This window comes from Sorghum bicolor, chromosome 1, assembly GCF_000003195.3.
Source record: "Sorghum bicolor cultivar BTx623 chromosome 1, Sorghum_bicolor_NCBIv3, whole genome shotgun sequence".
In the NCBI taxonomy this organism is placed as follows: Eukaryota; Viridiplantae; Streptophyta; class Magnoliopsida; order Poales; family Poaceae; genus Sorghum; species Sorghum bicolor.
The window spans coordinates 64,390,876-64,407,177 of record NC_012870.2 but is presented as its reverse complement, the minus strand read 5'-3'; the positions used below and the strand labels follow the sequence as shown (position 1 = coordinate 64,407,177).

The 16,302-nt window shown below is 50.7% G+C and overlaps 3 protein-coding genes across 6 annotated transcripts; all 3 read right to left on the bottom strand.

Moving 5' to 3' along the window:
* LOC8080471 (probable LRR receptor-like serine/threonine-protein kinase At1g06840) lies at nt 1,893–5,588 on the bottom strand. Its single transcript, XM_002465153.2, has 3 exons — nt 4,975–5,588; nt 4,313–4,382; nt 1,893–4,134 (listed from the first exon to the last, which is right to left on the bottom strand). Exon 3 carries the CDS (start codon nt 4,131–4,133, stop codon nt 2,169–2,171), a length of 1,965 nt encoding a protein of 654 aa, XP_002465198.2. The 5' UTR covers nt 4,134; nt 4,313–4,382; nt 4,975–5,588; the 3' UTR covers nt 1,893–2,168.
* LOC110433052 (receptor-like protein kinase FERONIA) lies at nt 5,836–7,182 on the bottom strand. Its single transcript, XM_021454656.1, has one exon. The coding sequence runs from the start codon at nt 7,046–7,048 to the stop codon at nt 6,092–6,094; it is 957 nt and encodes a 318-aa protein (XP_021310331.1). The 5' UTR covers nt 7,049–7,182; the 3' UTR covers nt 5,836–6,091.
* LOC110433045 (putative wall-associated receptor kinase-like 16) lies at nt 12,075–15,933 on the bottom strand. 4 transcript variants are annotated; one of them, XM_021454631.1, is made up of 3 exons: nt 15,002–15,933; nt 14,810–14,884; nt 12,075–14,138 (listed from the first exon to the last, which is right to left on the bottom strand). In XM_021454631.1, the coding sequence occupies exon 3, from the start codon at nt 14,093–14,095 to the stop codon at nt 12,365–12,367; it is 1,731 nt and encodes a 576-aa protein (XP_021310306.1). In that variant the 5' UTR covers nt 14,096–14,138; nt 14,810–14,884; nt 15,002–15,933; the 3' UTR covers nt 12,075–12,364. The 4 variants fall into 4 exon arrangements, with proteins under 4 accessions (XP_021310306.1, XP_021310314.1, XP_021310311.1 ...); XM_021454639.1 differs by having other exon boundaries at nt 12,075–14,119; XM_021454636.1 differs by lacking the exon at nt 15,002–15,933 and having other exon boundaries at nt 14,810–14,989.

The window sequence follows — 16,302 nt, the reverse complement described above, 5'->3', positions numbered from 1 at the left end:
TGATAATAAAGTGAAGACGCGCGCCATGAAGGTGCTGACAGTTTTATGAATTGTTCTTTTTACTATACACTTGAGTGTAACCTGTTCATCCCCTTACCGAATGTTTGTGATGTCTGGGTTTAGCGGTGGCCCATGTAATCTGTACACCTCACTTGTTCCGTCAATGGAGTTTATGTTATCTCCTGTTGTCTCTTCTTTTCTATGCATAAATCGATCTCGTTGCTCTCTCCTGGAACATCCACAGTCTCAGCTAGCAGGATGATAAATGTGATCACCATGTCTTCCCTTTCCTCCCTGTGCGCCTCTCTGAACATGATTGTTGGTTTGGGAATCCTTGTTCCCCAACACCACTGCGAGATCTCCTTGCTTCCACTACGAGAAGTACTGAGCCTGGTTTTGCAGACCTTGTCTCCGCGCTGCCTGTCTCCGGCATGGCAAACCGTTCTCTCTTTTTCCCACATCAAGGCCTGCCGCCGCCAGTGCAGACACTGGCCGCGGGAAAATGACCTCTGGGCGGCCCTCATCAATTTCTCTCTCTCTCTGCTCTTCCCACGCTTCCAAGGCTATTATCCTCCACAACTTCTACTCAAACCTCCTTGGTCTTGCCATGCCAACTCACTGGGACTTCATTCTCCCTTTCTGACCTTTACCCATCCTTTGCTATCGATGATCAAGACCTTACTGAGCCTTTTTCCCTTGACAAGGCCACCATGGCGCTCTCTGCAATGGACTCAAATTCCAGCCTCAGGCCGGACAGCTTCGGTCCACCCTTGAGCTTTCTATAGTTCCTACTAGAGCCACACGAAACACGATGTCCTGACCTTCCTAAACTCCTTCCATGGGGGGTTGGCTGACCTGGATGGCCCCAACCGTGCCTACCTTGTCCTCCCTCCCCAAGAAAGATGCAGCAAATTCGGCAAACGCCTTCAGGCCCATCTCCCTTCAAAACTGTCTGATGAAGCTAGCTAGTTACTAAAATCCTTTCAAATCGGCTTAATTAGACCCTTCATCCCCGCTCTGATAGACCTGGATCAGACTGGCTTTGTCCACGGGAAGAACATTGTGGAAAATTCCATCTATGCTGCCAACCTCCTAAGCTGCTATCACAAGCAGCTATACAGCTATAGCGGCGCTATGACAGATAACGTTTTTTTATAAAAATATAAGAAGAACACGAGTAATTGATAAAAAAAAAGACGTGGTAAATATGATTTCGATGAATAAAAATATGTTTTCATAAGTCTAGGTAACATTACTTCACAAAATAACAAAAGTGAAATTTGAACACAAGGCCATACAAGAAATTTTAAAGTTTCTAGGGCAATGAAAGAACTGAGTTTCATAGAGCCATACAAGTAATTATCTCATTAGTTTTACTCCCTCAAACAGAAGCTCCAACTCAAGGCAGTTGGAGATTGCCGGCAGTTAGCTATTCATTGGGTAAATAGCAAGCCCAGCACAACATAGTATGAAACGATAAGCAGAACAGGACAATACAATACAGGAGCAGGAAAAACATTCCTATACTGCAAACAAGGGAGAGTAATAACAGAACAAACTCGTGAAGATGTTTTTTTAAATAATTAAGGGGGTGTTTGGTTGGAGATGGTGTCTAATCATAGACTAATTAGACTTAAAAAATCATCTCGTAAATTATTCTCTAACTGTATTTTTAGTTTTACAAATAGTCTATATTTAGTACTCCATGCATATGTCCAAATATTCGATGAGATAGGTGTTAAAGAAACAGCCCAAACCAACAGGACCTAAATCTAAACAAATATCAGTATATTAGTATGATTTATGACGATACATCTCTTATAAATAGAAGGATATACAATATAAACAATAGAAATATGAGTCTAAAGTTATATAGCACATATATTAGTGTATTATACAAAATTTCGGATTTTTCTTTCGACCATCACCGTAATTCGTGAAATTTTGGCAAAATTTTGAACCCTCCCGAGTCCCGACCCGGTCGTAGATTGTAAGTACAAGCCAATAGGAGATTGTAAGGACAGCAGTTGACAAGCTACTTGGCATGATAGTAATACACAACACTGTGGTATCCTGCTCACGAAAGCATAAGGAGCTGCCAGAAGATGACGTTGATAGGTACCACCAGGTAGTGAGGTAGTGAGATTAAGCTTGCTGCGTGGTGTTCATCAGGAGCTGCCAGAAGATGACGTTGATAGGTACCACCAGGCCATGGAGTCCTTATTATTGCTGTCAACCTCCAGGTCCAGGTTGATTGCATCACCTGCCCTACTACCAGCCTCTGCACTCTCCTGCAACTGAAGTGCGTACTCCAAGTCGGCAATCACATCCGCCATTGATGGGCGGCCAATACTCCGATTAGCAAGACACTTCTCACAAGTTTCGACAAACTTGAATAAACTGTGTGGATCCATCTTTCTCTTTAGGTGACAGTCGACAATCTGATGAAGGTTGCCCTCTTTCTTGCAACGGACCGCCCAATGTAACAAGCAATCTTTTCCCAGAAATGGCTGGGCACAGAGCACCTCAAGCAACACAGCACCAAAAGAAAACACGTCTGATTTCTCAGTAAGCCTGCCGGTGGAGTCGTATTCAGGATCGTAGATATTACCGTGCGCATTGCATATTGTGTCCGTGATTGGATCCGTCTCGATGTTATCTGAAATCTTGGCAACCCACTCGTTATCCAGGAGAATATTGGTCAGCTTCACGTTGCGATGGATGATATCCTTCTCTGCACATGTGTGAAGGTAGTGAAGGCCACGTGCTGCACCAATGCAAATCTCTAGACGCTGCTTCCAGCTAAGGGGTGACTTCCTGGTGAGAGGTGAGTTGTGTGCCTCAAACAGGTGATCACGCAGACTTCCATGAGCCATGTACTCATAAACCAGGATCATCTCATCCTCATCACAGTAACCAATCACTGGCACAAGATGGTGGTGGCGGAGCATCGGTTGAATCTTTACTGTATGACGACGTTTCAGACACTTGATAGCCACCACATTTGTTCCGCTGCCGTCAACCATTCCACGGTAAACCCTGCCAAATTCGCCCTTACCAACAAGAAGCGACTTGTCAAAGTTTTGTGTCGCAGCTTTCATCTCTGCATATGAGAACTTACGGTACAGTTCCGGAGAGGGAGGTGCAGGAGGCAGGCTCTTCATCGCCCAAGAAAACCAGTCTCTCCGTTTTTGTCCCTGAAGAGAAGCATTCCTGAGCCTGCGAAGGCGCTCTGCCACAGCAATCATCTCAGGACGTCTATCTCTTTCCATCCTCAGGCAATCACCTGCTAGCTTTGCAACCCCTTCAAGAATGTTCATGTTATCTTGGTTAGCAATTTTGTCATCGAATACCCCTCTCATCCCTCTTGAAAGAGCATCTGTACATAGGTCAATGATGCTGACTCCCCAGACTTTCGTTGTTGCCTTTTTCCTAGTGATCAGTTCCAACAGGACAACTCCAAAACTGTACACATCACTCTTCACAGTGAGACATCCATCCCGAGCAAACAAAGGGTCCAGATAACCTATGCTTCCTTTTATATTACCAGTGTACAATGTATCATCTGTGTTGACTAGCCTTGATATTCCAAAGTCAGATATTTTGGCACAAAAACTGTGATCTAACAATATATTAGCAGGCTTGATGTCACCATGGATGACCTGAGTATACATGTAAGAGTGCATGTATGCCATTGCCTCCGCACACTCTGTGGCGATTCTAAGTCGCATGTCCAGTGAAATGTGGCCACTGTCACGGTGAAGAACATCACTCAGGTTTCCGTTAGGGATGAATTCGGTGATCATCATTAGAGCATTTTCCTCCATACAGTAACCTATGAGCTTTACTACATTCTTGTGGTTGATTTCACGATGGACAATCAGCTCTTTAGCAAAATCTTCGTCTTTCACATTATTGATAAACCTCTTCACTGCAACCATACCTCTATCCTCAAGAACTCCTTGGAATACTTCTCCAAAGCCACCTCTGCCGATCATAGTTCTATAGCTGTTGGTTATGATTTCTACCTCAGATTTTGTGAAACATCTTATGTTATGATTACTATGCACCATCCACCTTGACTTATCAGCCCCTGGGATCAGTTCTTCAACCTTATGTTCCAGAAGATTCATCCTGTGAAATATAGTATAGCAGTAAATAGCAGTTAGCTCTGACGGAATGCTCAATGGTATCTGTAGAAGATAACTTTGGCTCGATTTTTTTTGTACGAATATAGTTCTACCTTAGTGGTGGTGGTGCAGTGCAGAAGCAGAAATGTACCAGTAATTGGTAATCTCAAACAAATAGATACCTGTTCCCTCTGCAGCGCTCCTAATATCATTCCTAAAAGGACAATTGCAGTAGATGTTCCGAGTGCTGACCTGAGAATTGTTTCCAGAGTGTTATGAGATTCAGTTTTGGTCCAACACTGTTTAGCAGTGTCAGGTCAACTCAAAGCATTAAAGAAATATTTCTTGATTTATAGCTAGGCAGGTGTCCATTGACCAACATCTATGTTGTGCTTTATGTGGTAGAACACAGATAGAACTACATCTACATGATGCGTTAGAGATGATTTAGTTATTTCGCAAAGCATCTCCTCTAGCTGATTTATATGCTCTATCTTGTTGGCCCTTCTGGGTGTTAACGGCACCATGATCTGACCATTATTGTGGAAAGTTAGTAGTACAAGGGGAAAAAATACTATACATATGATGCAGATATGAAGCAGCATGTTAAATCTTTCTTTCTGCTCAAGCTAGCAGCTAGACCTGTTCAGCTGGCTGTTTTAGAAGCGTCATAGCTCTAAATCTGCACTATACCTACAGTATTTGGTGTCTTACACAGTCAGCCATGACAGACGCTGCTGCTGCATCTCAACATGGAAGCCCGGGACAACAAAAAAAAAAAACAAGAATATAACCTAGAAGGTGAATTGCATCTAACAAGATGCCGATGTATCTATGGACATACCTGGTGTAGTTATAGATGGAACTCCAGAGCATGAATCATCTCCAGTTCTCCACCGAACAGTTGATGCTCACATCGCCATGGATGGGCCGGGGAGTAGGCTAGGTACAGAGAGCTTGTGGAGGACGAAAATAACATATGCAAATGAAGGGTGGCTGTCAAGCAAGTCAAGCGTGAGCTAAAAGCATTAATTAATTCCATGTCACTGGCAAAATTAGAGCCTATGGTGTTGTTGACGTCAGATTCATTGACTTAGCTCTTCTATGAGTCACAGCCAATTCTGGTGCAGCCAGCTCCCGCGCGCGTTTGCAAGTGCAAGCGAGAGGAGCCCAGACTTGGCAGTTGTGGCTGAGGTCCACCGTCGGCCCGCGCCCTGCCGGAGAGCGCATTGTGGGAGAGGAGGTTCATACGGATTAGGCTTACTTGTCATGCGATGGTTTTCACTGTGAGTGGGTGTGACAAAGGCCAATGAGGCAATCTGTCGAGGTGACCTGCTCTGGTAGAACGGAGTCTTGAGTGCGTCGCCGCTCGCCAAGCGCCCATCAGCCACCGGCACCAGTCAGCAGTCAGCACACAGCACGCCATTAATGCGCGCTATGCGCTACGCCTACGCCTACGCCTCGCCGCCCGTCACCCACCTCGCTCACCGCCGAACGGAAGCCTGCAGCCATGGACATGCGCGTGCAGAAACAAGAAACGCAGAGGACGGAGGGTCATGCATGCTGCAGGGAGTCGTGCTGGCACTGCAGTTAAATTAGACCTTACAAATCATGGTAGTGTTGTTGCGTAGCGGCACCTATGGGCTATGGCCTTGGCGCTCTCACAGTCACATCAGCTCTCTGCGCTCCGCTCCGCGGTAGGGAGTCCGAGAGGACATAGAGTACAATACGACCTCACATAAACAAGGGTGAATAACAAACCTGTATTGTATTGCAAATGTAACGAAATTCACTTAAAGTATCTGTACAACACGGTAATCAAACATATTAGTTTTAGATTAATCGGAAAAAAAAAAGAGCACAAACCCGCGTGGAATCATCATGCTAGTGCTGCCAGCTCGTCGGAAATCGGAACCCTCCACAATCAACTCCCCTCGTCTATGGCTTCGTGTGACATGCTACTACCTGAGCTTGCCTCTCCACTCGCATCTTGTAGTAAACTCAAGGGCACATTCCAGATCTGATAGCACATCTCCAATTGATGGACGGTCATCGCCTCTAAAAGCAAGGCACTTCTCAGCAGTCTCGAGGAATTTATTCAAGCACTGTGGGTTGATTTTTCCCTTCAGGTATGGATCAATAATCCGATGAAGGTAGCCCTCCTCCTGGCACAGCAATGCCCAGCGCGCTAACCACGCTGCTTGTTCCTCAGGACGCTGGCGCTCGATAACAGGGCGAGCAAAGAGGACTTCGAGTAGCACAAGACCAAAACAATAGACATCTGATTTCTCAGTGCGCAGCCCGGTGCGCAAGTACTCAGGATCGCTGTAAGAATCAGTTTCACAGACCTCAGTGGGTGGCGGAGCTATATTCGTGATCTTAGCAAGACATTCCTGATCATCCAGTAGAATGTTTGACGTCCTCACTGCCCCGTGGGTGAGTTGTAATCCGTGAAGGTAGCACAGGCCACGAGCAACACCAATGCAGGTCTCAATACGCTGCCTCCAGCTAAGGGGTGGCTTCATCCCGTAGAGGTGCTCACGAAGATCTCCACCAGCCACGTATTCATAAATCAGGAGCGTCGTCTCCTTCTCATGGCAATAACCAACCAGTGGCACAAGATGACCATGGCCGAGCTTCAACACAGTCTCTATCAGGCAATGGATGTCACGTACACCGTAAACACGCCTAACAGCTACCATGGTTGCCAATGCCGCTGAATCAATCTTGCCAAGGTAAACACTACTAGATGAACCCCTACCCATAAGGAGTGACTCGTGGAAGTTGTTTGTCGCAGCCTCCATCTCTGAAAGTGAGAACTGGCGGCACAGGCCTGACGGCAAAATCTTGGCACATTCGCTTGCCAGACTCTCATCCAACTTAAGGGCATACTCTAGGTCTAATAGCACATCTCCCATCGATGGACGGTCACGATCTTTATCAGCAACACACTTCAGAGCAGTTTCGGCAAACTTGTTACGAGACCACGGATTAATTCTTCCCCTTAGGTATGGATCAGTAATCTGATCAAGGTCCCCCTCCTCTTTGCATTGCAATGTGTCATGTGGGGAAATACATACACTAGGCGTCGCAGGCTGCGCGATGTGCGCAGGGCCGCTGAGCGCGCCCAGAGCCTGGCCAAGGGGGCTGGCGCTGTTAGTGGCTAGCCAGGCGCCCAGGCGGCTTGGCCAGAAAAGGAGAGTCTAGGTTTGCTAAGATATGGTTTGTTTAGAAACATATTATCTGGTTTTCTTAAGTCTAGAAGATTAGTTTCCTTTCTTGTTGGAAGTCTAGGCTATAAAGCCTTGTAATTGGAGACCTTTTGGAATCAAGCAAGATTAAACCTATCTCTCTTCTCTCTTCTCTCAAGCCACCGGCCAGGGGGTATAACCCGACCAGCGAGGTTAGGCGAGGGGGCATAACCCCGCCAGTTATCACGGACCAAGGCTACGAGCTACGTAGCCGAGGGCCGCCGTCGCTGGGCAAGAACGCTCTTGACAACCTGGTATCACGGTCACGCCGATCCTCGTCAACCTCTCAAGCCTCCACTGCCGCCGCCCACCCTACCCCGCCGCCATCCCCTACGTCCTCCACTGCGTCCACCCATCCCCCACCCGCCATGGCTGCTCCCACAATCGCCGATGTCGTCGAGATGCTGAAATCCTTTAAGGAGGAGATATCCTCCATGAAGGCCGACATGCTGGCAATGAAGGAGAAGTCGGCTTCGACGTCCGAGAGCGCGGGCGGCGGCCAGCGCGACTTGGACCGTCCCCCCAAGTTCCAGAAGCTTGATTTCCCGCGCTTCGACGGCAAGTCCGACCCTCTGCTCTTCACCAACAAGTGCGAGTCGTACTTTCGGCAGCAGCGCACTTTGGCAGAGGAGCGCGTCTGGATGGCGTCCTACAACCTCGAAGATGTCGCCCAGCTCTGGTTCATCCAGTTGCAAGAGGACGAGGGCACTCCTTCCTGGGGCCGATTCAAAGACCTCCTCCACTTGCGGTTTGGGCCGCCCCTGAGGTCGGCTCCGCTCTTCGAGCTCGCGGAGTGTCGCCGCACAGGTACTGTCGAAGAATACTCTAATCGTTTTCAGGCCCTGCTGCCGCGCGCCGGGCGATTGGAGGAGACCCAGCGCGTTCAGCTCTACACAGGGGGACTGCTCCCGCCCCTGAGTCACGCAGTTCGCATCCACAACCCGGAGACCCTCGCCGCCGCGATGAGTCTGGCGCGCCAGGTCGAGCTGATGGAGCTGGATCGCACCCAGGCCGCGCTCCCGCCACCAGCCCCGCGTGCTGGTCCAGCACCTCGGCCGGCGGTCAGGCCGGCTCCAGCACCCCTGGCGCTCCCGGCCCCGGCGCCGGCCCTGCCAGCGCTCCCAGCACCACCACCCAGGGGCGCGCCCAACCAGGTCAAGCGGCTCTCGACCGAGGAACAGGCAGAACGACGACGCCTCGGTCTTTGCTACAATTGCAACGAGCCGTATTCCAGGGGTCACAACCGGGTCTGCCGCCGCATCTTCTTCATTGATGGGATCGAGCTCGCAGACGAGGAGGCCGTTCCCGACGATGCCGAGCCAGCTGCCCCAGTGTTCTCCCTCCGCGCCATCACGGGTATGCCCATCTGTGATACTATGCAGGTCCGAGTGGCCGTGGGCGACGTCACCCTCACTGCGCTCCTCGACACGGGCTCTACCCACAACTTCATCGCGGAGACGGCTGCGACGCGCACCGGCCTCACCATCCTCGCCGACCCGCGCCTCACCGCCACCGTCGCCAATGGCGAACGCATCGCGTGTCCCGGCGTGCTGCGACAGGCGCCGATCGTCATCGACGGCGAGAGCTTCTGCGTCGACCTCTACGTTCTGCCCCTCGCCGGTTATGATCTGGTCCTGGGCACCCAATGGCTGGTAACCCTGGGCCGGATTGAGTGGGACTTCACCGCGCGCACCCTGTCCTTTACCCGCCAGGACAGGCGCGTGTGCTGGTCCGACGTGGCCACACCCACGCCGGCCCTCAGCGCCGCCGTGACAGCACCGACGACCCTCCTGGACGAGCTGCTGCTCGTCTTTGGGAGCCTCTTCGCGGAGCCGGCTGGTCTGCCCCCTCAGCGAACCCGCGACCACAGCATCGTCCTCAAGCCCGGCGCGTTGCCGGTGGCTGTTCGGCCCTACCGCTACCCCGCTGCGCACAAAGATGAACTCGAGCGGCAATGCGCCGCCATGATGGAGCAAGGCATCGTACGGCGCAGCGACTCCGCGTTCTCGTCCCCGGTCCTCCTCGTCAAGAAGCCGGACGGGTCGTGGCGCTTCTGCGTCGACTACAGAGCGCTCAACGCGCTCACCATCAAAGACGCGTTCCCCATACCGGTGGTCGACGAGCTCTTGGATGAGCTCCATGGGGCCTGCTACTTCACCAAGCTCGACCTCCGCTCGGGGTACCATCAAGTCCGCATGCGGCCGGCGGACATCCACAAGACGGCGTTCCGCACGCACGACGGCCTCTATGAGTTCCTGGTCATGGCCTTTGGACTATGCAATGCTCCGGCCACGTTCCAGGCTTTGATGAATGATGTTCTTCGTCCGTTCCTCCGTCGTTTTGTGCTGGTGTTCTTTGACGATATTTTGATTTACAGCAGCACTTGGGCCGATCACCTACGCCATCTTCGTGCGGTCTTCGACGAGCTGCAGCGTCACAAACTCTTCCTCAAGCGCTCCAAGTGCGCGTTCGCTGCAGCGTCGGTCGCGTACCTCGGCCACATCGTCTCTGCTGCTGGCGTCGCCATGGACCCCGCCAAACTCCAAGCCGTGCGGGACTGGCCACAGCCACGGTCCTCCCGGGCAGTGCGTGGGTTCCTGGGACTCGCCGGCTACTACCGCAAGTTTGTTCACAATTATGGGACCATCGCAGCACCTCTCACCGCCCTGCTGAAGAAGGACGGCTTCTCGTGGTCCGCCGAGGCCGCTGCTGCGTTCGACGCCCTCAAGGACGCGGTGACCTCGGCGCCGGTGCTCGCCATGCCGGACTTCTCCAAGCAGTTCACCGTCGAGTGCGACGCATCGTCGCATGGCTTCGGGGCGGTACTGGTCCAGGAGGGCCACCCCATCGCCTTCTTCAGCCGCCCCGTGGCGCCACGGCACCGAGCTCTCGCCGCCTATGAATGCGAGCTCATCGGTCTTGTCCACGCAGTTCGCCATTGGCGACCGTATTTATGGGGGCGCCGCTTCACTGTCAAGACCGACCACTACAGCCTCAAGTACCTGCTGGATCAGCGCTTGTCAACCATTCCTCAGCATCACTGGGTTGGCAAGCTGCTGGGCTTCGACTTCGCCGTGGAATACAAGCCGGGGCACTCGAACGCCGTGGCTGATGCTCTCTCACGGCGGGATACTGTCGAGGAGAGCGCGGTGCTGGTGCTGTCCGCGCCCCGCTTCGACTTCGTGCAGAGACTGCGCCAGGCTCACGCAACTGATCCGGCCCTCGTCGCACTCCAGCAGGAGATCAGTGCGGGTACACGGGCGCTTCCCTGGGCGCTGTCCGACGGGCTGGTCACGTACAGCGGGCGGCTGTACCTCCCACCGGCCTCTCCCTTGCTGCAGGAGGCTCTGCGCGCCGTCCACGAGGAGGGCCATGAGGGGGTCCAGCGTACGCTGCACCGGCTCCGTCGCGATTTTCACTTCCCTCACATGAAGACGGTGGTGCAGGACTTTGTGCGGGGCTGCTCCATCTGCCAGCGCCACAAATCAGAGCATCTTCACCCAGCGGGGCTCCTACTACCACTACCCGTGCCGCAGGGTGTGTGGTCCGACATCGCCATGGATTTCGTCGAGACCCTTCCCCGCGTTAAGGGCAAGTCTGTCATCCTCACCGTCGTCGACAGATTCAGCAAGTATTGCCACTTCATTCCCTTGGCGCATCCGTACTCGGCGGAGGGGGTGGCCCAAGCATTCTTCGCGGACGTTGTTAGGCTGCACGGCATTCCACAGTCCATCGTGTCCGACCGCGACACGGTGTTCACCTCCAATTTTTGGCGCGAGTTGATGCGCCTTAGCGGCACCAAACTGCAGATGTCGACAGCTTTTCACCCCCAGACGGACGGGCAGTCCGAATCAGCTAACAAAGTCATCATCATGTATTTGCGTTGCCTGACAAGAGACAGACCTCGCGACTGGCTGCGTTGGCTTCCATGGGCAGAGTACATCTTCAACACCGCGTTCCAGTCTTCGCTCCACGACACTCCATTCCGTGTCGTGTACGGCCGGGACCCGCCGTCCATTCGCTCCTACGAGCCGGGCGAAACCCGGGTCGCTGCGGTGGCTCAGACCATGGAGGAACGCGCCGAGTTCATCGCCGACGTCAAGCACCGACTCGAGCAGGCCCAGGCAGTCCAAAAACGCCACTACGACCGGGGCCATCGGCCGGTCTCTTACCTGGTGGGAGACTGGGCGCTCCTTCGCCTTCGACAGAGGCCGGCTGCGTCCCTGTCCGCGGCTCCTGCAGGCAAGCTGAAGCCCAAGTTCTACGGGCCATACCGGGTGGTGGATCTCATCAACGACGTCGCGGTCCGCCTCGACTTGCCACCCCAAGCTCGCATCCACGACGTGTTCCACGTGGGCCTTCTTAAGAAGTACCACGGCGAGCCTCCAGCAGCTCCGCCGCCCCTTCCTCCGCTCCGCCATGGTGCAGTGGTGCCCGAGCCTGAGCAAGTGGTCAAGTCACACTTGGCCAGGGGTGTGCGTCAAGTCCTCATCAAGTGGAAGGGGTCGTCGCCGGCTTCAGCTACATGGGAAGATGTTGACGTCTTCCGCGCTTCATACCTACAGTTCCAGCTCGAGGACGAGCTGCCTCTCGAGGAAGGGAGAGATGTCATGTGGGGGAAATACATACACTAGGCGTCGCAGGCTGCGCGATGTGCGCAGGGCCGCTAAGCGCGCCCAGAGCCTGGCCAAGGGGGCTGGCGCCGTTAGTGGCTAGCCAGGCGCCCAGGCGGCTTGGCCAGAAAAGGAGAGTCTAGGTTTGGTAAGATTTGGTTTGTTTAGAAAGATATTATCTGGTTTCCTTAAGTCTAGAAGATTAGTTTCCTTTCTTGTTGGGAGTCCAGGCTATAAAGCCTTGTAATTGGAGACCTTTTGGAATCAAGCAAGATTAAACCTATCTCTCTTCTCTCTTCTCTCAAGCCGCCGGCCAGGGGGTATAACCCGACCAGCGAGGTTAGGCGAGGGGGCATAACCCCGCCAGTTATCACGGACCAAGGCTACGAGCTACGTAGCCGAGGGCCGCCGTCGCTGGGCAAGAACGCCCTTGACACAATGCCCAATTTGTCAACACTAATTGTTCGGTTGGAAAATACTCATCCCATTTCCATGCAGGCTGAGCACAGAGGACCTCCAGTAACACAACACCAAATGAATAGACATCTGATTTCTCAGTAAGATAACTGTTCCTCACGTACTCAGGAGCGGCATAACCATAAGTTCCATGCTCAACTGATAATGTCAGAGTATTGGAAAGTGGAAGTACAGTAATCTTGGCAACCCATTCCTCAACCAGCAGGATTTTTTCTGAGGTCACATTACGATGGATGAACGGTAGTTCATGAAGGTAGTGCAAGCCACGAGCTGCACCAATGCATATCTCTGTACGGCGCTTCCAGGAAAGGGGCGTCTTCTGGATCCCATGGAGGTGGTCACGCAGACTTCCACGAGCCATGTAGTCGTACACCAGTATCATTATCATTTCATCCTCTTCAATGCAGTAACCGATCATGGCCACAAGATGACGATGGCGGATTCGGTGCCTTGGCAAGAACTTTATCTCCGCATACAATTCATTGAGTCCGTTCTGTAGATATTTGATAGCCACATTGGTTTTTCGTCCATTAACCTGGCCACAGTAAACTCTACCAGATTCACCTTCCTCAACAAGGAGTGATTCATCAAAGTTGTTTGTTGCAGCCTTTATCTCTGCAAACGAGAACCGGCGATACACATCTGAAGGAGGAGGTGCTGGATTGCTCTTCCTTACCCAAGAGAACATATCTACACGTCGCCGTCGCTGATCCTGATTTGAAGATTTCTGTAGCACCCGAAGACGTTCCACCACATCAATCATCTCAGGACGTTTTTCCCTGTCCATCCTTAGGCATTCACCTGCTAGCTTTGCAACTCCTTCAAGAACCTTCAAGTTATTCTTGCTTGCAATGTCAACATCGAACATCTCTCTCACACCCCGGATCCCACTTGTAAGAGCATTATTAAATGCATAAACATTGTTGACGTTATCAACTACTGCCTTTTTCCTAGTGATCAGTTCAACGAGAACAGCTCCAAAGCTATAAACGTCATACTTAACAGTGATACGACCATCCAAAGAAAACAAAGGGTCCATGTAACCTATGCTCCCAATTACATTCTTTGTGTATAGTGTCTTATCTGTGTTGGCCACTCTTGATATTCCGAAGTCCGACAATTTTGCATGAAAGTTTCTATCTAAGAGTATGTTACCAGGCTTGATGTCGCCATGGATAACCTGAGTATACATGTGAGAATGCATGTATGCCAAAGCTTCCGCACACTCAATGGCAATTCTAAGTCTTATATCCAAAGGGATGGGACGGTTATCATCGTGAAGAACATCATTCAGATTTCCATTAGCGATATACTCCATGACCAAAATAAGGGCATTTTCCTCTACACAATAACCAATGAGCCTCACTACATTCTTGTGGTTGATTTCACGATGGACGATAAACTCTTTAGCAAAGTTTTCTTTCATATTTCCGATCAACCTTTTCACTGCAACCATGCTGTCGTCCTCAAGAATCCCTTCATATACTTCTCCGAAGGCACCTCTTCCAAGACAAGTTCTATAGCTGTTGGTCATTCTTTCTATGTCACCTCCAGTAAAGCATCTTATGCTATGATTACTGTGCATCATCCACTTAGATCTATCAGCTTCTTGGATAAGTTCCATCACTTTGTTGCTGGAGGATTCCGCCTGTGGAAGCAGTGGAGTACTGGAGTTCATATATATGATAGTTAGCCATTGAGTAAAACACTGGATAACAACAAAAAACCATAGAAGATGATTGATGCAGCAAAGTCAGAACCTTAATCTTTATGGTAGTACACTGTTTATGTGGAAAAGTCCTTAGAACCTAGTAAACCAGTAATCTGTAACAAAAAGTTATTTCCACCCTCTTGAATGAACGAATTTCAGCTCCCTAATGTTTCTTTCAGAAAAGGACCAAAATGCCACGGAGCTCTTGGAAAAAATTGTTGTTTCCAGAGTGTTTGTTTCGGTTTAGTCTAACACAGATTTTTACAGTGCAAGAGCAGCTCCAAGAGTCCACAAAATATGAAGTGATTTTGTAGCAGAAATGGATGTCCATTGCCCAAATTATATTGGTGTCCCTTTTGTTAGAAACAATACCATTGTCAGTAATGGCAGCATGACATTGATTGCTTAACTTTACATTGGTTCAAGAACAAATTGGACCGGTATGGCAATTAATTCGGTTAAATCCCATGTCCTGCGACAGGTTTAAACTTGAGAAACAATGGGTGAATCTAGCTGTTGGGAGTTAATAGTGATGCCTACACCCAACATGAGAAAATACTTTAAAACGAGATCGAAATTTCTCCTCTGAAACTCAGATCTACGTCTAACAAAAGATCAAAGACATACCAGAAGGTAGCAGGGTCAATTTCCTTGTTCGTCCTTGTATTGTATCTCGAGATGTAGGCAAACTTGAGAGCTCAGCTGAGTTGAAAGTATCCCGAGAATTTTGAGGCGGATAAAAAATGCGTAAAATAAAAATTGCAAAGGGATATGTATCTGGTAATAAGGATGGACGAGCAAGCATGGTTGAAGACATACCTGTGAAGGATGGATGAATGGAACGGAGAGAAGAGATGCCAGTGCTGAGCGAGTCAACCGTCAAGCACGAGAGTCTATCGTCTCCCGGCCCTCCAGTGTATGACAGACGCTCACCTTGCAATGGATGGATGAATGGAGTGGAGACAAGAGATGCCAATGCCGAGAGAGTCAACCGCCAAGCTGAATCTCCAGCCCTCTGCTGCAGTGCAGCAGTGGCCAGTGGGTGTTGAAAATTCATTTTCTGTACGTCCAGCCGGAAAGCGAGCTGCCCACTGTTTGTCTTCCAGCAAAGATGCTGTTGAGGCATTCCATCGAGCAACCGTGGTGCGCGCGGAGGGTGCCATGCTACCTCACCGTGCTGGCGCAACAACCATCGCCACGGGCGGTAACAAACACTCACAATCGCAACACCTCGGCCGCCGCCGATCACTTGGCAGTCGCCACAGCCCACGTGCTCCCATCCCAAGCGAGTGTGGGCCGGTCGAGAAGCTGTGCGCAAGCGTGGCGACGCGGCCATGCCGTCCACCTCCTCCACCGAACAGTTGAAGGTCGCACCGTTACGGATGGACCTGGGAGTAGGCTATAGAGTGAAGTTGAAAAAACTTCGAGGCTATGAATGTGTCGGCATGTCGCGCCGGGCGCATGCCAGCCCAGCCATGAAGGCTTTGAGCACCACCTATGGCGCTCTCACATCGACATCGACTATGCACTCTGCGGCAAGAAGGGGCCAGTCTCCTGCCGAAGGGACAGTGGGACACCGTACGGTTACACAAACACAACCTCACAGAAACAAGGGTGAAAAAAAAACCAATCTTGTAGTGTTTGTGTATAACAAAGTTGACTTAGTTCGACAATAATGCGCTAAGGATGATAATGATGCCAGCGGAGCTACGTGTTCGTTGGGTAAATAGCAGCGAATCAGCGATACACTCGTACAACAAAGTAGGAGACGACAAAGCCTTGTTTACTTGTAAAAAAATTTGCAAAATATAAACAGTAACACTTTCGTTTGTATTTAACAAATATTATTCAATCATAGGCTAACTAGTCTTAAAAAATTCATCTCGCAAATTACATGCAAACTATGTAATGCTCCATACATGTGCCATAAGATTCGATGTGACGGAAAATCTGAAACATTTTGCAAAATATTTAGGGAAGTAAACAAGGGGTCAACATTCTGATCAAGGTAGTCCATCGCCGGACACTGAACTGCCAGCTTACCAACCACGCAACTTGTTCCTCAAGACGTTGGTGCTTGATAACAGGGCGACCAAAGAGGACTTCGAGTAGCACAAGGC